The sequence below is a fragment of the Nothobranchius furzeri genome, chromosome 19, assembly GCF_043380555.1.
Source record: "Nothobranchius furzeri strain GRZ-AD chromosome 19, NfurGRZ-RIMD1, whole genome shotgun sequence".
NCBI classification, from domain to species: Eukaryota; Metazoa; Chordata; class Actinopteri; order Cyprinodontiformes; family Nothobranchiidae; genus Nothobranchius; species Nothobranchius furzeri.
Window position 1 is genome coordinate 26,347,625 of NC_091759.1, and position 22,500 is coordinate 26,370,124.

Here is a 22,500-nt window from a genome sequence, read left to right on the forward strand (position 1 = left end):
AACAGGACAAACTGACGTTAGGCCACCAAGTTTATTCAGTAGTGTTGTTTTAGTCTCAGGTACAATACTGTCAGCTTAGTAGGACTAGAAGACATTAGCCCCGCCCCTGAGCAGGGACACGTCCACAGTTAGGCACTTGGAAGGTTTCAGACGAGTGAGAATAAACTTTTATAGAACTTTACACACAAAATTTAAAAGACTCGAGGTGGAGGAACAACAGTGTGGCCACGGGGGGGGGGGGGGGGGGGGGGGTATCCTGGCAGGAATCTACTTCCTGTTAGTGAACAGCAGGGGAAGGCAGAACATGGGCCCAACTGGTTCTGGTTCTGGTCAAAGTGCTCTGTGTGTGTGTGCGTGTGCGTGTGCGTGTGTGTGTGTGTGTGTGTGTGTGTGTGTGTGTGTGGGTGTGTGGGTGTGGTTTTCCATCTCACACGGATGAAGCGGGAAAGACTCGCGTCTGATTTACAGTCCGAGGAAATGGAATAAGCCAAGTGAGAGCAGGAGGGTTTCCGTGAGACATTATCAGTGTTACCATGGAGACCGGCGCGTCCTCCCGCATCGTTGTGACACATTAACTTGTGCTAGGACCGGGAACTTTCAGTCTGAGGAATTCTAATCAAACGCTCCGGTTTAGTTGTCGGGAGAGCAGCTGCTAGACTCGAGGTTCGGTGTCGGACGGCAGCGACTCCATCAACACAACTCTGCTCACAAAGACAAAAGGTTGGAATTACAGCAATCTAGAACATTCCCTCTGAGCCGCGTCAGTCAAGTCAACACGTCATTCCGTGTGTCAGACCCAGAGTCCGACCGGCGCTCCATCCGGTTCCAGACGCTACGCATAAAACTCCTTGGTTGGAGCTTTCTGATAGGCTGCTCCGGAGGGTTTCCGCTCTCCCAGGTCGTAGCTGCCTTCGTCCTTCTTCCTCATTCGGTAGACCAGCAGGAGGATGAGGAAGATGGCGAACAGGAAGCCGATCACGCCGCCTGCAATAACAGCTGAGAGACAGAGACAGACAGTCACGGACGGTCCAACAAACACGTCACGTCCCCGTCCCACATCTCCACCCCCAGCTGGGACATGAGGAGGACTCTGTTGATCTGACAGGTGAAGGTGGCGACAGGTAAACTATGACATCAGACACGCCTACGCCCCACGTGGCCTCCATAAGCTTCTGTGCAGCTCCTTAATCTGTCCTCCGTACCGTAGTCTCCGACTGGCTACGGGCGGCCTCCCTTCCACAAGCCCCAGCTGTGCAGCTCCATCAGTAACGCAACGCTCCCAGAATGCGTGACAGCGATTCTCCTCATCCCTGTGAGTCGGACACGGATCAGGAGAACGAGCCTAATCCCAAACGTTCACCACACCAGAACCTCAAATGTCCCAGTCAGGGTTCTGGTCTACTCCAGCAGAAATACTTGTATAGCGCCACTCTACAACACTACAGCGTATCATTCATCCATTCACACACTGATGGTGATGAGCTACGATGTAGCCACAGCTGCCCTGGGGCGCACGGACAGAGAAAGAACCTCTGTCACGTTCCCATAGTAACGGTACACGTCAGGAATACCCTCAGCAACCCACAAAACCCAAAGTAGGATCCGGCTAACACCTGAACCCTCTGAGAGGAGAGAAGGATCCGGCTAACACCTGAACCCTCTGAGAGGAGAGGAGGGTCCGGCTAACACCTGAACCGTCAGAGAGGAGAGAAGGATCCGGCTAACACCTGAACCCTCTGAGAGGAGAGAAGGATCCGGCTAACACCTGAACCGTCAGAGAGGAGAGAAGGATATGGCTAACACCTGAACCCTCTGAGAGGAGAGAAGGATCCGGCTAACACCTGAACCCTCTGAGAGGAGAGAAGGATCCGGCTAACACCTGAACCGTCAGAGAGGAGAGAAGGATATGGCTAACACCTGAACCCTCTGAGAGGAGAGAAGGATCCGGCTAACACCTGAACCGTCAGAGAGGAGAGAAGGATACGGCTAACACCTGAACCCTCTGAGAGGAGAGGAGGGTCCGGCTAACACCTGAACCGTCAGAGAGGAGAGAAGGATCCGGCTAACACCTGAACCCTCTGAGAGGAGAGAAGGATCCGGCTAACACCTGAACCCTCTGAGAGGAGAGAAGGATCCGGCTAACACCTGAACCCTCTGAAAGGAGAGGAGGATCTGGCTAACACCTGAACCGTCAGAGAGGAGAGAAGGATACGGCTAACACCTGAACCCTCAGAGAGGAGAGGAGGATCTGGCTAACACCTGAACCCTCTGAAAGGAGAGAAGGATCCGGCTAACACCTGAACCGTCAGAGAGGAGAGGAGGATCCGGCTAACACCTGAACCCTCTGAGAGGAGAGGAGGATACGGCTAACACCTGAACCCTCTGAGAGGAGAGGAGGATACGGCTAACACCTGAACCGTCAGAGAGGAGAGAAGGATCCGGCTAACACCTGAACCCTCAGAGAGGAGAGGAGGATCTGGCTAACACCTGAACCCTCTGAGAGGAGAGGAGGATACGGCTAACACCTGAACCCTCAGAGAGGAGAGGAGGATCCGGCTAACACCTGAACCCTCTGAGAGGAGAGGAGGATCCGGCTAACACCTGAACCCTCAGAGAGGAGAGGAGGATCTGGCTAACACCTGAACCCTCAGAGAGGAGAGGAGGATCTGGCTAACACCTGAACCCTCTGAGAGGAGAGGAGGGTCCGGCTAACACCTGAACCCTCTGAGAGGAGAGAAGGATCCGGCTAACACCTGAACCGTCAGAGAGGAGAGAAGGATATGGCTAACACCTGAACCCTCTGAGAGGAGAGAAGGATCCGGCTAACACCTGAACCGTCAGAGAGGAGAGAAGGATACGGCTAACACCTGAACCCTCTGAGAGGAGAGGAGGGTCCGGCTAACACCTGAACCGTCAGAGAGGAGAGAAGGATCCGGCTAACACCTGAACCCTCTGAGAGGAGAGAAGGATCCGGCTAACACCTGAACCCTCTGAGAGGAGAGAAGGATCCGGCTAACACCTGAACCCTCTGAAAGGAGAGGAGGATCTGGCTAACACCTGAACCGTCAGAGAGGAGAGAAGGATCCGGCTAACACCTGAACCCTCAGAGAGGAGAGGAGGATCTGGCTAACACCTGAACCCTCTGAGAGGAGAGGAGGATCCGGCTAACACCTGAACCGTCAGAGAGGAGAGGAGGATCCGGCTAACACCTGAACCCTCTGAGAGGAGAGGAGGATCCGGCTAACACCTGAACCCTCTGAGAGGAGAGAAGGATCCGGCTAACACCTGAACCCTCTGAGAGGAGAGAAGGATCCGGCTAACACCTGAACCGTCAGAGAGGAGAGAAGGATCCGGCTAACACCTGAACCCTCTGAGAGGAGAGGAGGATCCGGCTAACACCTGAACCCTCTGAGAGGAGAGGAGGATCCGGCTAACACCTGAACCCTCTGAGAGGAGAGGAGGATCCGGCTAACACCTGAACCCTCTGAGAGGAGAGAAGGATCCGGCTAACACCTGAACCCTCTGAGAGGAGAGGAGGATCCGGCTAACACCTGAACCCTCTGAGAGGAGAGGAGGATCCGGCTAACACCTGAACCCTCTGAGAGGAGAGGAGGATCCGGCTAACACCTGAACCCTCTGAGAGGAGAGGAGGATCCGGCTAACACCTGAACCCTCTGAGAGGAGAGAAGGATCCGGCTAACACCTGAACCGTCAGAGAGGAGAGAAGGATCCGGCTAACACCTGAACCCTCTGAGAGGAGAGGAGGATCCGGCTAACACCTGAACCCTCTGAGAGGAGAGGAGGATCCGGCTAACACCTGAACCCTCTGAGAGGAGAGGAGGATCCGGCTAACACCAGAACCCTCTGAGAGGAGAGAAGGATCCGGCTAACACCTGAACCCTCTGAGAGGAGAGAAGGATCCGGCTAACACCTGAACCGTCAGAGAGGAGAGAAGGATCCGGCTAACACCTGAACCCTCTGAGAGGAGAGGAGGATCCGGCTAACACCTGAACCCTCTGAGAGGAGAGGAGGATCCGGCTAACACCTGAACCCTCTGAGAGGAGAGGAGGATCCGGCTAACACCTGAACCCTCTGAGAGGAGAGGAGGATCCGGCTAACACCTGAACCCTCTGAGAGGAGAGGAGGATCCGGCTAACACCTGAACCGTCAGAGAGGAGAGAAGGATCCGGCTAACACCTGAACCCTCTGAGAGGAGAGGAGGATACGGCTAACACCTGAACCGTCTGAGAGGAGAGGAGGATACGGCTAACACCTGAACCCTCAGAGAGGAGAGGAGGATCCGGCTAACACCTGAACCCTCTGAGAGGAGAGGAGGATACGGCTAACACCTGAACCCTCTGAGAGGAGAGAAGGATCCGGCTAACACCTGAACCGTCAGAGAGGAGAGAAGGATCCGGCTAACACCTGAACCCTCTGAGAGGAGAGGAGGATCCGGCTAACACCTGAACCCTCTGAGAGGAGAGGAGGATCCGGCTAACACCTGAACCCTCTGAGAGGAGAGAAGGATCCGGCTAACACCTGAACCCTCTGAGAGGAGAGAAGGATCCGGCTAACACCTGAACCCTCTGAGAGGAGAGAAGGATCCGGCTAACACCTGAACCCTCTGAGAGGAGAGAAGGATCCGGCTAACACCTGAATCCACAGATGAAGCAACACCAACCTGCTAACACCTCCGTCCTCTGGAACAGGTTCTCTGTTCGGACCTCAATGGGCTCCTGAGGAGAACCAGGTGTGTCGGTCGTACTGGTCAGTTGGTTCTTCTGCAGGTCTTGTGTGGCTGGAACTGGATCCTGGGGGGGGGGGAGGTTAGAAAGCATGAAAAGGAAACCTGTTCCTACTGATCCAGACTGAGATGATGTTGGAGTCTCTGCTAGATTTCTGATATCCTCACCACTTTCAGCCAATCACTGCTGACTAGATCCAGGGATCTGCCATAACATTAAAGACGCCTGAGGCTGGTTACCATGGCAACTGTCAGTGGGCAGGAACTTTCTAGCAGCAGGTTAGCATTCTGAATGACCGGAGAAGCTTCTGGACCTCCCAATGACCCGGTTCTGTGTGGGATCCATGTGACTCCAGCTGATTCTGCAGCGGACCTGAGTCTAGCAAGACGTTTCTGAGTTGTCATAGCAACCTGAAACGTTTACCACAAAGATCTAGATCCACAAAGGAGGTCTAAGTGTTACCTGAGAACTGAACCAGAACAGTTCAGTCACTGAAAAGCCGACGAGGAGGAAATAAGCTAATTATCGGATTGGTTTGTGTGTTAGCGGTGTGAAACATTCCTTCCCTGTGACACTGACCCACAGAAAAGGAACCCAGCCAGTTCCACCGAGGCCAGCATGAACAGAAATGGAACAGAGCCAGGCTTGCTTGGCTGAGGGTTTGGGACCCCGATGAGTAATCCTCCACAGATGTGGAGTCAGAGTGATGTGTGGGACGACGACTCGGAGAGATTTAATCCTGCTTCATCAGAAACAGGGCTGGGTGGGTTAGTTTGGGTTGGTTAACAGGTCTGGATGGGTTAGTTTGGGGTAGTTAACAGGTCTGGATGGGTTAGTTTGGGTTGGTTAACAGGTCTGGGTGGGTTAGTTTGGGGTAGTTAACAGGTCTGGGTGGGTTAGTTTGGGTTGGTTAAAAGAGCTGGATGGGTTAGTTTGGGGTAGTTAACAGGTCTGGGTGGGTTAGTTTGGGTTGGTTAAAAGAGCTGGATGGGTTAGTCTGGGGTAGTTAACAGGGCTGGATGGGTTAGTTTGGGTTGGTTAACAGGTCTGTATGGGTTAGTTTGGGGTAGTTAACAGGGCTGGGTGGGTTAGTTTGGGTTGGTTAACAGGTCTGGATGGGTTAGTTTGGGGTAGTTAACAGGTCTAGATGGGTTAGTTTGGGTTGGTTAAAAGGTCTGGATGGGTTAGTTTGGGGTAGTTAACAGGTCTGGATGGGTTAGTTTGGGGTAGTTAACAGGTCTGGATGGGTTAGTTTGGGGTAGTTAACAGGTCTAGATGGGTTAGTTTGGGTTGGTTAAAAGGTCTGGATGGGTTAGTTTGGGGTAGTTAACAGATCTGGATGGGTTAGTTTGGGGTAGTTAACAGGTCTGGATGGGTTAGTTTGGGTTGGTTAACAGGTCTGGATGGGTTAGTTTGGGTTGGTTAACAGGGCTGGGTGGGTTAGTTTGGGTTGGTTAACAGGTCTGGATGGGTTAGTTTGGGGTAGTTAACAGGTCTGGATGGGTTAGTTTGGGTTGGTTAACAGGTCTGGATGGGTTAGTTTGGGTTGGTTAACAGGGCTGGGTGGGTTAGTTTGGGTTGGTTAACAGGTCTGGGTGGGTTAGTTTGGGGTAGTTAACAGGGCTGGGTGGGTTAGTTTGGGTTGGTTAACAGGTCTGGATGGGTTATTTTGGGGTAGTTAACAGGGCTGGGTGGGTTAGTTTGGGTTGGTTAACAGGTCTGGATGGGTTAGTTTGGGGTAGTTAACAGATCTGGATGGGTTAGTTTGGGGTAGTTAACAGGTCTGGATGGGTTAGTTTGGGGTAGTTAACAGGTCTGGATGGATTAGTTTGGGGTAGTTAACAGATCTGGATGGGTTAGTTTGGGGTAGTTAACAGGTCTGGATGGGTTAGTTTGGGGTAGTTAACAGGGCTGGATGGGTTAGTTTGGGTTGGTTAACAGGGCTGGGTGGGTTAGTTTGGGTTGGTTAACAGGTCTGGATGGGTTAGTTTGGGGTAGTTAACAGGTCTGGATGGGTTAGTTTGGGGTAGTTAACAGGTCTGGATGGGTTAGTTTGGGGTAGTTAACAGGTCTGGATGGGTTAGTTTGGGGTAGTTAACAGATCTGGATGGGTTAGTTTGGGGTAGTTAACAGGTCTGGATGGGTTAGTTTGGGGTAGTTAACAGGTCTGGATGGGTTAGTTTGGGTTGGTTAACAGGTCTGGATGGGTTAGTTTGGGTTGGTTAACAGGGCTGGGTGGGTTAGTTTGGGTTGGTTAACAGGTCTGGATGGGTTAGTTTGGGGTAGTTAACAGGTCTGGATGGGTTAGTTTGGGTTGGTTAACAGGGCTACTGATGGAACTCTGAACCCTACATAAAGTTTGAGGTTTCAGTCCAAACCCGTGGCGGAGACCAGCAGCAGGTCGGTGTTGGCGTTAGACTCGCTCTACAACCGCAGCTCAGACACGCTCCGGACTCTGGTCTCTTCTTACCTCTGTCCTCAACGGTTTCCTGGGCGTGACGTCTCTGCTCCTTCCTCCCACTGTGGCTGTGACCATCCTCTGGGTGAAGTCTTTGGTCGAGTCCTGGGTGGGCCGAGCTGCTTTGAGCTCAATATCAATCTTACTGACGGTCACCACTTCCCCCACCACCTCCTCACCTGCACCTGTGGGAGCAGAGGAGTCGGTAATGAGGTCTCTGAGGAACCAGTCCTGCAGAGAAAACATCTGGTCATGGCTACAGACACCCACAGGGTTTATTTATCATCTACTCTAGAGGTTAGAGGTCTGATCTTCTCCTGCTTTGTTTATCTGAACCTCTCAGACGTTCTGACCGCCTAACGAGAGCTGAAGGTGCTGCAGACAAGAGCAGGAGAGCAGAAACACCTGCCTGCAGAATCGTGTCAGACTATCTGTAGCGGTGGAAAGAAAGGTGGGTTTACCTGAGCCAGAGCCTGAGCTGAAGTCATCATCATCTTCAGGGTAGAAACCTCCTGAGCCGACATCATCCAGGTACAAGTCGTCCACCTGGGAGGAAGTCCTGGCTGCTTCTGCTATCTGCAAACCAAGCAGAGAAAGTTACGCCTGGAATCTTCTCAAAGGAGCAAAACCATCTTTTATGAAGCGTCTCTCCAGAGAAAAGTCCCGAGGAGCTTCACAAAAACAAGAAAAAACATCTGAAGTATAAAAAATATTCTTAATAATTAAGAATTTATTGCAGTATAATGTGCTACACAGATACTGTTATACACCATCTAGACTGTTTAGAATGAAGCCAGTGGACGACGATTCATGTTGGAAATGCAAAACGAGTACTGGGACGTTCATGCATTGTATTTGGGAATGTGCTCCTATCAGATGTTTCCGGACTTGTCAACATCCTAAGTGACTGGTGTGGAACAGACATCCCTTTAACCCAGAACTGTGTTCATGGGGAGATGAATCTCAGTTGCCTAATGTAAACGAATGTAGTTTTTAATCATCTCAGTGGGGTTAGCACCAGCCTGTCGAGTCATTTTAAGTCACTGGAAAGCAGCAGAATCTCCAGAGGTTAAGGAACGGGTCTGTGCAATGGCCGAATCTGAGGGAACGTCTCACTGGGATGGACTCTGGAACTTTATAAAGACAGACAAAGGCCTTGGGTGAAACCAAGCCCGTTACATGACTGCTGATACTCCGACGCTACGCGTCTGATGGTGTGAGGAGATGTTCTGGTGCTATGATTGGGACCTGCATCCAGAATCAGCTGTTATATCGGCATGTTTAGCATCTATTGAGAATGTTATGTACCAGCCCCTAAAAGAAAGTTCAATAAAAACTTGAATTAAAAAAAAAATTTAAATGAAAAAAGACTAAAAAAAATTAATTTTTAAAAAAGTAAGGAAAATGAGAGAAATTCACAGGAAAGAGGGAAATAAGTGGATCCTGGGAAAGATGGAACCAGGAGAGGGAGGTGATGAAGGTCCCACCAACAGGTGAGTTTAAAGGAGACCACTGAGTCCACTGATCACAGGCTCAGGGAGAGAGAGTCCCAGAGTCTGGGGGTCACAGCAGCAGATGATCTGTCACCTTTGACCTTTAGAGCTCCAACAGAACTGGAATATTCTCCCGGTCTAGAGCTGGACTTCAGCAAAACACACACACACACACACATTCACGCACACACACACACACCTCAGCAGGAGGCAGAGGTGTGACAGCCGAGCCTCTCCAGACTCTTCCAGATCTCCATCCCTGTTCCAGCTCCGGTTGGAAGCAGCTTGTCCAGCAGCTGGAGATGAAAGTCTCACCAGAGTGAAACATCTGAGGGAAGGAGGAGCTTCGGCTGGACTCGTCACACACGTCCCACACGGCCGTGCGTCTCCATTCCTCTGAGCAGCGCCGGCTGCTCGGCTCAGTTGAGCTAATATTTGTTGTGCTAGCTGGAGAGCGATGAGTCAACAGCAGGAAGCCGGAGACCCGACCCAGCCGGGCCCAACACACAGAACCGTCTGTGATGGAGGCCAGGCGACAAATATCACAACCAGCTCCAGTTTCTGGTTCATCTTCAGAGTTTAGATGTGCGTGCGTGTGTGTGTGTGTGTGTGTGTGTGTGTGTGTGTGTGTGTGTGTGTGTGCGTGCGTGCGTGTGTGTGTGTGTGTGTAGGACTTTGGGCTGAATTCAGTCCCTATCCTAGTTCCCGGGTTCTGCTGGATCTTCTGGTTCTGATGGTGTGAGGAGATGTTCTGGTTCTGTTCAGCTTGTTTTATGCTTGTGGAGGTCCGGCTGAGGCTCCACATCCTCAGGCTGTTGTCTCCTTGTTTGAAAGTCTTCTTTAGGTTCTCTGTTGGATCCTGATGTTAATGTCTCTCGGCCCACCGGTCCTCTTTGTCCAGGATGTCCCAGTAGAGCCCAGATCCTGCCCAGAGTAGACGGCCTGAAGCTTCTGCTGCATCTGAAGCTCGGTGGAGTTCTTCTCCTTTAAGCCGATGAAGGCATCTGCAGCTCAGCCCGGCTGCATGAATCATGAAGGCTTTGGCCTCTGCTCTCAGTGGCTGCAGCTCGCCGGCTCTCAGCAGAACCCAGACGCAACATTAAATAAGAGATGATAACCTCCTTGGACCCATCTTTCAGGCTCCTCCTGCCTCTGCCGCACTGCAGGATTTATGTAATGGTTCTGGTTCTGCTCAGATATAATTGGACCTGAAGACAGAAGGTCTGAGCTCATGGGTAAGGAGAGAGCAGACGCCGACAGGAGAAGCTCCACCAGTCACGAGCTTCTGCTGCTGCCGGGCCTCAGGTGGAGCAGAAACATCTGCACAACGCAAAAGATCCCACAGAATCTGGATGTTTGTGGTTTCCATGGAGGTCAGGAGGAAGCTTGGGAGGTCATGTGACAAGCAGGGTGACCTGCTCAGGTGTAGCCCCGCCTCCTCCGGATTTAACCCCGCCTCTTTACTAATGATTGATGGATATAAACAGGTTATCATGACCTGTACTGGAAAAAGATGGTGTGTGTGTGTGTGTGGGGGGGGGGGGGGGGGGTCACTGTGTGTGTGTGAGACTGACAAACACAAATACACTAAACGTGTTAATCCACGACAGAAAGTAGTCCCTCGCAGCGGAGCGCCCTCCTGGCTGAAGCAAACTGAGATCAGAACAAACGAGCCCAGCAGAACCATGCAGACGGACCTCAGAAGTCCAGAACAAGCTCCTCGTGGGTTCAAACAGAACCAGGAGTATCACCTGATCAAATAAAATAATCGTACCGCCTTCAGGTCCCAGAACGGGTCAGAACCAGCTGACTAGTCAGGAAGAAGTTCTGTGATTCAGAAACAGTTCCTGCTCTTGAAGCGGAGCTCTGACATTCCTTAAGAGGATTCAGGGTCAGCGGAGGTCACACGCGGGAGCAGAGAGGAGGCAGCTGGTGATCTCCAATCCCATTACACACCAATAATCCTGACTGGGTTAGTGTGTGCGTGCGTGCGTGTGTGTGTGTGCGTGTGTGTGTGTGCGTGTGTGTGTGTGTGCACACACTCGTCTAGACATCAACGTGAGGACATTGTGCAGGTCGTCACTTTGGTCCACAGAGCCGTACCGGTGAGTCTCCGAGGAGAGCTGAGACCGACGTTTTGGTTCGGGTTACACGGGTTAGGGGCGGGCACGACCCGGTCACCTCACAACGACTGCTAGACAAGAATGTGTGTGTGTGTGTTACTACATGGGCCACAGAGTTAAAAACTAAATTAAGGAATGAATAAAAACTCAGCCATTCCCAGCCATTCCCGGGTGTTCCCAGCCATTCTCAATCACTCCCAGGTGTTCCCAACCATTCCCATGTGTTCCCAGTCATTCCCATGTGTTCCCAGTCATTCCCAGGTGTTCCCAGCCATTCCCTGGTGTTCCCAGCCATTCCTGGATGTTCTCAATCATTCCCAGGTGTTCCCAGGCTCAAAAAATGGAGGAGGGTTGGAATTGTGACATTTAAAAATCAGGAATGAACAGAATAAAAGTTTTTTTCTCAACTCATCCGTCCATGCTACACACACATGATCATTTATGCTAATTAGAAGATGATGTCATTTAGTAACAGCCAATAGCTGCTTTCCGTACTGAGGAGGCAGACGCATCACCTTAATCCAGACTCCGTATCTAGGAATGACATTTAGATCATATTTATGAGCATGAATGTGACTGAGTGAAGATGAACGCATGAGTCAATCTCAGACGTGATCTCAGGTGGGTTTGGGCAGAGCAACAACTAAAACATGCTGGATAGCAGTCCACCCCGTTTCAGACTGACTGCTCTTCATCACCTCTACGAGAGGAAGAGCGTGGATCTACTTTAGGAACCCAGCACAGACAGGAAGTGATGACAGATGCACTTCCTGTTGGATCAGGTTCCAGATGAGCAGAGCGACCCACGCCAGAGCTTCTCCCTCAGAGTCACAGGAGAACCGACGATTTTCTCCTGTAAATAATTCAAGTCTTGCAGCAAAAATAGGCTCCGAGCTGCAGCTGCAGCGCGAGGCCCCGGCTTCAATCTCTAATGTGATTCATCACAAAGGGAAACGCTCCCAGCTGGAAACACGGAGCCGGAATCAGGTCCAAAGTGTCGCTAAACCTCTGTTGTCTCCCGCAGAGGCTGAGCCGAGCTGCCGCAGGCGCTCCTACCCGTCCTCCTGCTTGTGATTTCAGATTTTAGCTCCAGGTTTCACTTCTATCTGCCGCCTGGAAGACAAACATCTCAGACATCAGGAGATGACTTTCAGGATTTAGGAGCTCCGAGGAAACGATGAAGAACAGAAAGGTGGGAAGAAGTCGGAGATTAGAGTCCAGAAAACACCAAAGAGAAGTAAAATCCAATCAGCTGATTCATGTTTCATTACAGAACCCGGAGAGGTGACCTCACAGATGTTGGGAGCATCATACAAACAGCTGAGAGTCCAGGACACGTTCTGGAGAACATCATCAACGTGACCTGCTTAGAACTCAGAGTCCAGAGAAGCAGCTGGAGACTCGTTAGGTACTCTAGTCCAGGGGTGTTTCAGTTGTTTCCCTGCTCCAGCACACCCGATTCAGTGGTTGAGTCACCTGTTCAGCAGCTCTGCAGAAGCCTGTTGACTTAAATCAGGTGAGTTAGAGCAGTGAAATAACTGAAACATGCTAGAGAGATGCTCTTCACACCTTCACCTGACCTACATGGTGGCAATGCTCAGGTAGGTGAGACTGTAGAGCAGGCTCTGATCTGTCCTGAAGCCGGGCCTCTATCAGAACACTGCACCGGAACACCGAGCTGCACCGGAACACCGTGCTGCACCGGAACACGGAGCAGCACCGGAACACCGAGCTGCACCATGCACCGGAACACCGAGCTGCACCGGAACACGGAGCTGCACCGGAACACGGAGCAGCACCGGAACACAGAGCTGCACCGGAACACCGTGCTGCACCGGAACACGGAGCAGCACCGGAACACAGAGCTGCACCGGAACACCGGGCTGCACCGGAACACCGAGCTGCACCGGAACACGGAGCTGCACCGGAACACCGAGCTGCACCGGAACACCGTGCTGCACCGGAACACGGAGCAGCACCGGAACACAGAGCTGCACCGGAACACCGGGCTGCACCGGAACACCGAGCTGCACCGGAACACGGAGCTGCACCGGAACACCGAGCTGCACCGGAACACCGTGCTGCACCGGAACACGGAGCAGCACCGGAACACCGGGCTGCACCGGAACACCGGGCTGCACCGGAACACCGAGCTGCACCGGAACACCGAGCTGCACCGGAACACCGAGCTGCACCGGAACACCGAGCTGCACCGGAACACAGAGCAGCACCGGAACACAGAGCAGCACCGGAACACCGAGCAGCACCGGAACACCGAGCTGCACCAGAACACGGAGCTGCACCGGAACACCGAGCTGCACCAGAACACGGAGCTGCACCGGAACACCGAGCTGCACCGGAACACCGAGCTGCACCGGAACACCGAGCTGCACCGGAACACAGAGCAGCACCGGAACACCGAGCTGCACCGGAACACAGAGCAGCACCGGAACACCGAGCTGCACCAGAACACGGAGCTGCACCGGAACACCGAGATGCACCATGCACCGGAACACCGAGCTGCACCGGAACACGGACCTGCACCGGAACACCGAGCTGCACTGCAACACCGAGCTGCACCATGCACCGGAACACCGAGCTGCACCGGAACACGGAGCTGCACCGGAACACGGAGCAGCACCGGAACACAGAGCTGCACCGGAACACCGGGCTGCACCGGAACACGGAGCTGCACCGGAACACGGAGCAGCACCGGAACACAGAGCAGCACCGGAACACCGAGCTGCACCGGAACACCGAGATGCACCATGCACCGGAACACCGAGCTGTACCGGAACACGGACCTGCACCGGAACATCGAGCTGCACTGGAACACCGAGATGCACCATGCACCGGAACACCGAGCTGTACCGGAACACGGACCTGCACCGGAACACCGAGCTGCACCATGCACCGGAACACCGAGCTGCACCGGAACACGGACCTGCACCGGAACACCGAGCTGCACTGCAACACCGAGCTGCACCATGCACCGGAACACCGAGCTGCCCTGGAACACGGAGCTGCACCGGAACACGGAGCAGCACCGGAACACAGAGCTGCACCGGAACACCGGGCTGCACCGGAACACCGAGCTGCACCGGAACACGGAGCTGCACCGGAACACCGAGCTGCACCGGAACACCGAGCTGCACCGGAACACCGAGCTGCACCGGAACACGGAGCAGCACCGGAACACAGAGCAGCACCGGAACACCGAGCTGCACCAGAACACGGAGCTGCACCGGAACACCGAGATGCACCATGCACCGGAACACCGAGCTGCACCGGAACACCGAGATGCACCATGCACCGGAACACCGAGCTGCACCGGAACACCGAGCTGCACCGGAACACGGAGCAGCACCGGAACACAGAGCAGCACCGGAACACCGAGCTGCACCAGAACACGGAGCTGCACCGGAACACCGAGATGCACCATGCACCGGAACACCGAGCTGCACCGGAACACGGACCTGCACCGGAACACGGAGCTGCACCGGAATACCGAGCTGCACCGGAACACGGAGCAGAGTCTCACTGGTTTTCAGTGGGGGGTGGAGCCTAAAAGCCCAAACAGAAACCAGTTTGGGTCAGGATCACAGGAAAAACATCCAGCGGTACTGATCTCCGTCACCCTCCCAGAATAAATGATCCCCTCTAAAGACGGAGCTGTGACCTTTGACTTTTACCTCTGAGATTCTGTCACAGCTCCCGGAGTTTCCACGCTGTCACCTGTTTGGTGTCATAGACCTGTCAGAGACCAGAACCATGAATGTGTTCCATTAAATCAGTCAAATCCAGACGTTCTGATCCATTAATAACCAACCGGACCGGATTCAGCCAGCTGAGTTCTGCTGGATCATGAAACTCGACCCGAGCGTCTAACCGCTGTTAGCTCACTCGTTCCTGCACCGTGAGTCACCGTCTGGGTCTGGACCCGGCCCGCTTTCTGTGGTCAGAGTTCAGACAGCCGAGCCTGCGATGTCAGAAGCAGCGGCGGCGGCTGGTGGAAGCCAGCCCACTGTTGGTCTCGTTTGGCTTTGATGTGGACCAGGCTGAGAGCTGGTCTTCACCCAAACATCTCACACTTCCTCATGGCCCACCTGGGATGTGGAGGCGGTCCAGGTCTAGACAGGACGGGACAAACTCCACCTTCTGAATATTCATGAGCTGCTGATTACAGCCCTGACATCAGCAGACTCAGGAAATTCCATGTGGAATTACTTCTGCGGGTCAGGAGTTCGGCTCCGGAGAACGGATCTGAACACTCAGCTGTTTCCTCTCGTGATGATAACCCGGATCCATCCAATGGTCATGTGACCCTGAGGTCATGTGACTCTAACGAACCGAACTTGAACATGCCACAGACCGTTCACTGAACATCTACTCCAAGCTAACTGGTTTACACTGGTTTGAAATCAACTGGTTTCTGCTGCCGACCAGAACCAGAGAACCAGGAGGATCTGTAGGAACCAATCAGAGAGCAGCATTTAGTCCAGCTTCATAACTAAGGAACGTTTAGATCCAGGAACTCTACTTCCCCTCTGGGATTAATAACGTATCTTTGAATTTTAATGTATTCTGTTAAAAATCACAGAACCGGGATCAGCGGGTCAGAACCAGAACCAGCGGGTCAGAACCAGAACCAGGATCGCTGCATCCGTTCTGGTGAACTGTCGGGTGTAAAGTATTCCTCCAGTGAGACGGAGATCAGCTGATGGGAAAACCAAACAGCTGCTTCCAGATGTTGACACGAACAAACAGGAGCCTTCGTCTCCGATCCGATGGAAAATAAAAGCTTCTTCCTCACAAACAAATGTAAACAAATGAGCAGGTCACCACAGCTGCTCCTCCTCCTCCTCCTGAAACAGGAGCAGTAAAACCAGGAGAACCTAACGAGTTTCTACTGCAGCAGTTCTCACAACATAATCAGAAGAAAGCATTAAACCGACCCGACACCAGAACCCAAACACACAGACCTGAAACACGCGAATAATCCCAACAAACAACAACAACAACAACCTGTTTGTGAGTCTGAGCGAGTCAGCAAAGGTTCCTGCCAAAATAAAAGCCTCCCAATCAGCATGACAGAAGGGAGGTGGGGGGATGGTGTGTGTGTGTGTGTGTGTGTGTGTGTGTGTGTGTGTGTGTGAAAAAGACCTACAGATTCAGATGGAGACCCAAATGGCTTCCAGATGTTCCATCTGAGCTGGGTTCTGGTTCTGGACCTAAAACCTAGAACTTGATCAGGTGTTGATTATTTATTTCACTTCCTGTTTGTGGTTGGGTGTAAATATCCCTTGTTTCAGATTGAGCGGTACCAGCGAATCGGACCTCATCATTGCCTCCCACCGTGCTCAGAGTCCAGTATCAGCCAAGGCAGACCAGAACCAGAACCAGAACACCTCTGAACCACTTCCATTACTGCCAGTTGGTTCTTCGCTGTAGAATAACCAAACAACCAGTCCGTGTGGGTTCAGGGCAGAACCGTACCATCTGGGTTGAGACAGAACCATCAGCCTGAAGTATAAACCCGGGGTCAAAGTTCACCCTGAGAGCTCCAGAGGGGACGCACCGCACCCAGATGATGTCACGAATTAGAACCATAGAGTCCGATGTGTTCCTCACTATTTAGAACACACACGCGCGCGCACACACACACACGTTCTGTGGAGGTGACTTCACATTCAACAGTGACATTAAAACATGGAATTAGATCTGAGGAAGAGGAGGCTCTGAGCAACAAGTCAGAGCATCAGTGATGAAGAGTAACACACACACACACACACACACACACACACACGCACACACACACAAGCTCTGTAACACAGCGCGTGCACTGCACACTGTTGTCACATTCTACCCACAGCAACTTAGACCCCCCCATACCCCCCCCCCCCCCCCCGTGTGAAGCCTGCCGAACCCCCAGTGGCTCCGCGGACCCGCAGGAACTTTTTACCGGGCCGCGGCTCCGGACTCACCGAGCCTCCGCAGAAGAAGCCGCTCAGCGCGACGCTCAGAAGGATCCAGCCGCTCCTCATCGTCGCTGCTCGGTTGAGGTTCGGGTCCGGTATTCCTGCAGCTCCCGGAGCTCCCGTTCCTCAGGGTCCACCGGATTCTGGACTCCTCCTCCTCCTCGCAGCTTTTCAGCTCGGAGAATCTGACTGAGACAAATGAGCGCGTGAGTGTGCAGATCCTCCGCAGCACAAATCTGCACGAGACACGTCGCTCGCTCCTTGTGCGCACGCACTGAGCACGAGCACAACCGTGCGCGCTCATGTGAGTTACAATCAGACGTAGGGGGAGTAGCGAGCACGAGCCAACAACAAGTAAACAAACAAAGTAAATGCAGAAGAAAGAAACATAAATAACCTGCTCCAATCAGCTGATCAGGGACAAGCTCCGCCTCATTAAACAACCGGCGGAAGAAGCGGCGCGCTGAGTGGGTGGAGCTTGTAATCCAACACCTCCTCTCAGGAGATAAACTCCTCCTCCGTGTGTATCTCCGCTTCCAGCCGGATCGCATCGCGGCTGAGCGAATAGGAGCGGACCCTGGTTGTGAGGCTGCCGTCGCACCATCACGGACAAAGTCTCCCCCTGCCGGTGAAAACCCGGAACTTCAGCAGAACCGGGTCAGCTGTAGGAGAACCTAAAACAGGTTTTCATAAGGAGCAACCCACCCTGGACCTTCACCAGTCTGCCTGCAGAACCAGCAGAGGATGCCATGTCCCCCCCCCCCCCCCCCCCCCACACACACACACACACCGGTCTGCTACATCTGGAACAGCAGGAACACACACATGCTGATGGTGGACTAACTGTTCTGTTCCTCAGCCTCCTCCACAGAGGCAGAGAAGCTAAGATGACCGAAGACCACCTTACTACAGATCTGCTGCTCGCGCCGCAGTGTGTGTGTGTGTGTGTGTGTGTGTGGTACAGCAACTGTACTCCCTAAGAGAAAAAAGCTCTTCACAGGGTCATCAGGGCTGGACCCTCCTCACCCTGAAAGACACCAACATCTCCTGTTGCTGCTGGAGAGCTACGAACATCTCACAGGACCATCACACCCAGGGCAGTGCCTCTTCCAGCTTCTGCCACCAGGGCACAGATCCATCATGGTTACCCAGGAGCAACCACGGCTCGGAACCGCAGGAACCATCCTCCTGATGGACACAGAGGAGGAACCTGCAGAGAGTCCTTACACACCTGTCTACTCTGGACCATATTCCTCTGATCCTGCCTCCAGCAGGTTAAGGTGTGACTTTCTATCCTGTGGAGCCAGAGAGTTTCCATGGTAACCACATTCAAACACATTCCTCTAAAGTGGTAAACTTTGTTATCATTGATCTCCAGTTTCGGGTACATCCTCCTGACTGAGTAGATCCTAAATAACTCCACTTGTGGAGCAGCTGATGTGTTCAGCATCCGTTACCATGGAAACCTGACTTTAGCTTCCACATATCCCGTGGGAGGAGACCTGAACTTGTTTAGGAAGCTCAGCTGGACAGGCAGTGGCTCTCATCAGGAGACGGAAAACCGAGTTCAAACCTTAAGAGAAAAAAACATCCGATGATGGAAAATACCTAAAATCTCATTTGGCCTCAGGGCCTCCGTGCTCCGAGATTTCCTTAAAGACACACCTGGTAGAATAAAGAATGACTCCTCGTGCATCCCAGCAGGACAAACCGGTCCGTTGGACAGAACCAGAACCTAAAGAAGCAGAATCCTGGACTCCCCCTGCTCCCAGAGCTTCACTCTGCTCCTGGATTAGCTAAAAGCTGCCACGCCCCTTTGTGTGTGTGTGTGTGTGTGTGTGTGTGTGTGTGTGTGTGTGTGTGTGTGTGTGTGACGTCCTGCTGATGATGCTGCCGAGCTCCGTTTTCACACGCTCAAGCAGACCGGACTTTGGACTTTGGGCCGGACTTTGGGCCGGACTTTGTACCTGACTTTGGACCGGATTGTAGGCCAGAGTTCGGACCGGACTTTGGACCAGATTTTGGGCCGGGTTGTGGGCCAGAGTTCGGACCGGACTTTGGGCCAGACTTTGGACCGGGTTGTGGGCCAGAGTTCGGACCGGACTTTGGGCCAGACTTTGGACGGGACCAGACTTTGGACTGGACTTTGTACTGGCATTTGGAAGGGACTTTGCACGAGTTGGACCGGACTTCAGACTTTGTACCAGACTTTGGACGGGACTTTGTACCAGACTGTGGACCGGATTTAGAACTTTGGACCGGATTTTGGGCCAGACTTTGGACCATACTTTGGACCGGACATCGGGCCAGACTTTGTACCTGACTTTGGACCGGATTGTGGGCCAGAGTTTGGACCGGACTTTGGGCCAGACTTTGTACCTGACTTTGAACTAGACTTTGGACGGGACCAGACTTTGGACGGGACTTTGTACCAGCATTTGGAACGGATTTTGGGCCAGACTTTGTACCAGACTTTGGACCGGACTTCGGACTTTGGACCGGACTTCGGACTTTGGACCGGATTTTTGGCCAGAGTTTGGATCGGATTTCATGCCAGACTTAGTACCTGACTTTGGACCAGCATTTGGAACGGATTTTGGGCCAGAGTTTGGGCCGGACCTTGGACCGGACGACACCAACAGTTTGTTCCTGTTTGAATCATTTATTGTTGAAGTTCGACACAAACCTGATTTCTTTGTCAGAACAACAAAAAGCTCGTTAAGCTCGTTAACATCGGTGAAGTCATTACATTAAATGAGAGGACTTTCTGTTGTGGTTGTTGATGAAACTCTGGAGGTTCTGGTTCTTCCCGACGTCATCTGGGTTGTGTTTGTGCTCCGGCGTCCTTCAGGGTGATCAGGTGGACGTTTTCGGTTAAAGAGTCCAGACCCCAAGCCCGAGTTCTGTCTGTGAGCGCGTCCACCGACTGCAGATGCTTCACGTCGCAGCAGCTTCCTAAAGCAGCAACAAGCATCACTTGTTCATATTCATCCATTCATCCAGCAGCACTAACTACCCGGTCCTGCTGAAGCCCGTTAAGGCCAGCAGGATCCGACCGTGTTCTGCTGTCTTTGGTGACAGGAGAACAGAACCATCAGAACCCTGGGAGATACTGACCGAACAGACTTTGGACCTGAGCATCAGGGACCAGAAACGGAGGACCTGAGGACAAAAGAGCATCGTGACGAACATCAGAGTCAGACCTGCAGCTGAGCTGTAGTTAGAGCAGAGCCGAGGCGGACCTCCGTATTTCTCCGGGTCATACAGGAGCGTGTCCAGAAGGTACCGGCAGTCCACGGCCATCAGGGACACGATGAGACCCGCGTACCTGCAGAATCCAGGAGTTAGACTCCACCAAACCCTCAGAGAGGACATCTGGATGTCTCCTCACCTCTCCCTGTCCTTCGGGTTGATGGCCACCAGAGAGCCTCGGTCCCAGATGGCTCCAAACTGACCTGCAACGGAGCTGAGACCCAGAAGAACCCTATCAGAACCGGTAAAAGGGTATAGATCGTTACAGCAGGACGTTCCTCACCTGGAGACGCTAAACAGGTCACAGCGATACAAGAAGATGTTCTTCTCAGAGTTCTGTTAGAAAGAAAACCACCGTCATGTCGACCCAATCAGCACTCAGAGGAACCACACCGGGCTCCAGAACCACCAACAGAACCTCACTGGGCTCCAGAACCACCCTCATGCTCCAGAACCACCAACAGAACCTCACTGGGCTCCAGAACCACCCTCATGCTCCAGAACCACCAACAGAACCTCACTGGGCTCCAGAACCACCCTCATGCTCCAGAACCACCAACAGAACCTCACTGGGCTCCAGAACCACCAACAGAACCTCACTGGGCTCCAGAACCACCAACAGAACCTCACTGGGCTCCAGAACCACCAATGATCAGAAAGCAGCTAGCCTGATGAGACGTAACAGCTGATCTCTGATCTGTGGTTCTATGATTTAATCACACGAACCAATCAGATAACTGACTCCGAACCAGACAGCCCAGTAAAAGGGGCGGAGCCTATGCTGACTCACCTTGAACAGTCGGGCTCCAGGTATGGAAGGAACCGGCTCCTCGGTGTACGACAGGTTGTTCTCCTCAAAGAACTCACGGATCCCTTTTTCACTGAACTCCACCCCGACCACCAAGTGACCCAGATCAGCCAACCTGAGACGGGAAAGTCATGTGACACACACACACACACACACACACACACACACACACACACACACACACACACACACACATACACACACACACACACACACACACACACACACACACACACACACACATAAGCACACACACACACACACACACACACACACACACACACACACACACACACACATAAGCACACACACACACACACACACACACACACACACACACACACACACACACACACACACACACACACACACACACACACACACACACACACACACACACACACACACACACACACACACACACATAAACATACACACATACACACATAAACATACACACACACACACATACATAAACATACACACACACACACATACACACATAAACATACACACACACACATACAGAAACATACACACACACACACATACAGAAACACACACACACACACACACATACAGAAACATACACACACACACACATACAGAAACACACACACACACATACACACATAAACGCACACACACACACATACAGAAACATACACACACACACATACAGAAACATACACACACACACATACAGAAACATACACACACATACAGAAACATACACACACACACACATACAGAAACATACACACACACACACACATACAGAAACATACACACACACACATACAGAAACATACACACACACACAAACAGAAACATACACACACACACATACAGAAACATACACACACACACACACACACACACACACACATACATAAACATACACACACACATACAGAAACATACACACACACACATACAGAAACATACACACACACACATACAGAAACATACACACACACACATACATACATAAACATACACACACACATACAGAAACATACACACACACACATACATACATAAACATACACACACACATACAGAAACATACACACACACACATACAGAAACATACACACACACACATACAGAAACATACACACACACACACATACATAAACATACACACACACATACAGAAACATACACACACACACATACAGAAACATACACACACACACATACAGAAACATACACACACACATACAGAAACATACACACACACACATACAGAAACATACACACACACACATACAGAAACATACACACACACACATACAGAAACATACACACACACACATACAGAAACATACACACACACACATACAGAAACATACACACACACACATACAGAAACATACACACACACACATACAGAAACATACACACACACATACAGAAACATACACACACACATACAGAAACATACACACACACACATACAGAAAAATACACACACACACATACAGAAAAATACACACACACACATAAAGAAACATACACACACACATACAGAAACATACACACACACATATACAGAAACATACACACACACACATACAGAAACATACACACACACATACAGAAACATACACACACACATATACAGAAACATACACACA

At 52.0% G+C, this 22,500-nt stretch overlaps 2 protein-coding genes across 4 annotated transcripts in view; both read right to left on the reverse strand.

Annotated features, from left to right (window-relative positions):
- Window positions 1-600: 600 nt before the first annotated feature.
- sdc2 (syndecan 2) lies at window positions 601-17,231 on the reverse strand. Of its 2 annotated transcripts, XM_070547323.1 has the most exons (6): window positions 17,195-17,231; window positions 16,804-16,986; window positions 7,665-7,779; window positions 7,216-7,388; window positions 4,682-4,811; window positions 601-996 (listed from the first exon to the last, which is right to left on the reverse strand). In XM_070547323.1, the coding sequence occupies exons 2-6, from the start codon at window positions 16,861-16,863 to the stop codon at window positions 833-835; spliced, it is 642 nt and encodes a 213-aa protein (XP_070403424.1). In that variant the 5' UTR covers window positions 16,864-16,986; window positions 17,195-17,231; the 3' UTR covers window positions 601-832. The 2 variants fall into 2 exon arrangements, with proteins under 2 accessions (XP_070403424.1, XP_015829693.1); XM_015974207.3 differs by lacking the exon at window positions 17,195-17,231 and having other exon boundaries at window positions 16,804-17,057.
- Window positions 17,232-19,439: 2,208 nt separating this feature from the next.
- The window catches only part of LOC107394967 (probable thiopurine S-methyltransferase), an 8,725-nt gene continuing 5,664 nt past the window's right edge, over window positions 19,440-22,500 (reverse strand). Inside the window, exons 4-9 of one of the 2 annotated variants that reach the window (XM_054745526.2) lie at window positions 20,840-20,972; window positions 20,333-20,385; window positions 20,189-20,263; window positions 20,040-20,125; window positions 19,915-19,959; window positions 19,440-19,752 (exon numbers count right to left, since the gene is read on the reverse strand). In XM_054745526.2, the coding sequence (XP_054601501.1) occupies window positions 19,613-19,752; window positions 19,915-19,959; window positions 20,040-20,125; window positions 20,189-20,263; window positions 20,333-20,385; window positions 20,840-20,972 (532 nt within the window). In that variant the 3' untranslated portion in view covers window positions 19,440-19,612. Of the gene's footprint in view, window positions 19,753-19,914; window positions 19,960-20,000; window positions 20,126-20,188; window positions 20,264-20,332; window positions 20,386-20,839; window positions 20,973-22,500 lie in introns of both variants that reach the window. The other variant, XM_054745527.2, reaches the window with a different exon arrangement.

Excerpts from the sequence above, each read along its gene's own strand:
- sdc2 (XM_070547323.1), bottom strand. The coding sequence starts at position 16,863 with ATGAGGAGCGGCTGGATCCTTCTGAGCGTCGCGCTGAGCGGCTTCTTC. Across the intron at positions 7,780-16,803 it reads GCTTCTTCTGCGGAGGCTCG|ATAGCAGAAGCAGCCAGGAC; the intron begins GTGAGTCCGGAG and ends CTTGGTTTGCAG. Across the intron at positions 997-4,681 it reads GAGGACGGAGGTGTTAGCAG|CTGTTATTGCAGGCGGCGTG; the intron begins GTTGGTGTTGCT and ends TCTGTCTCTCAG.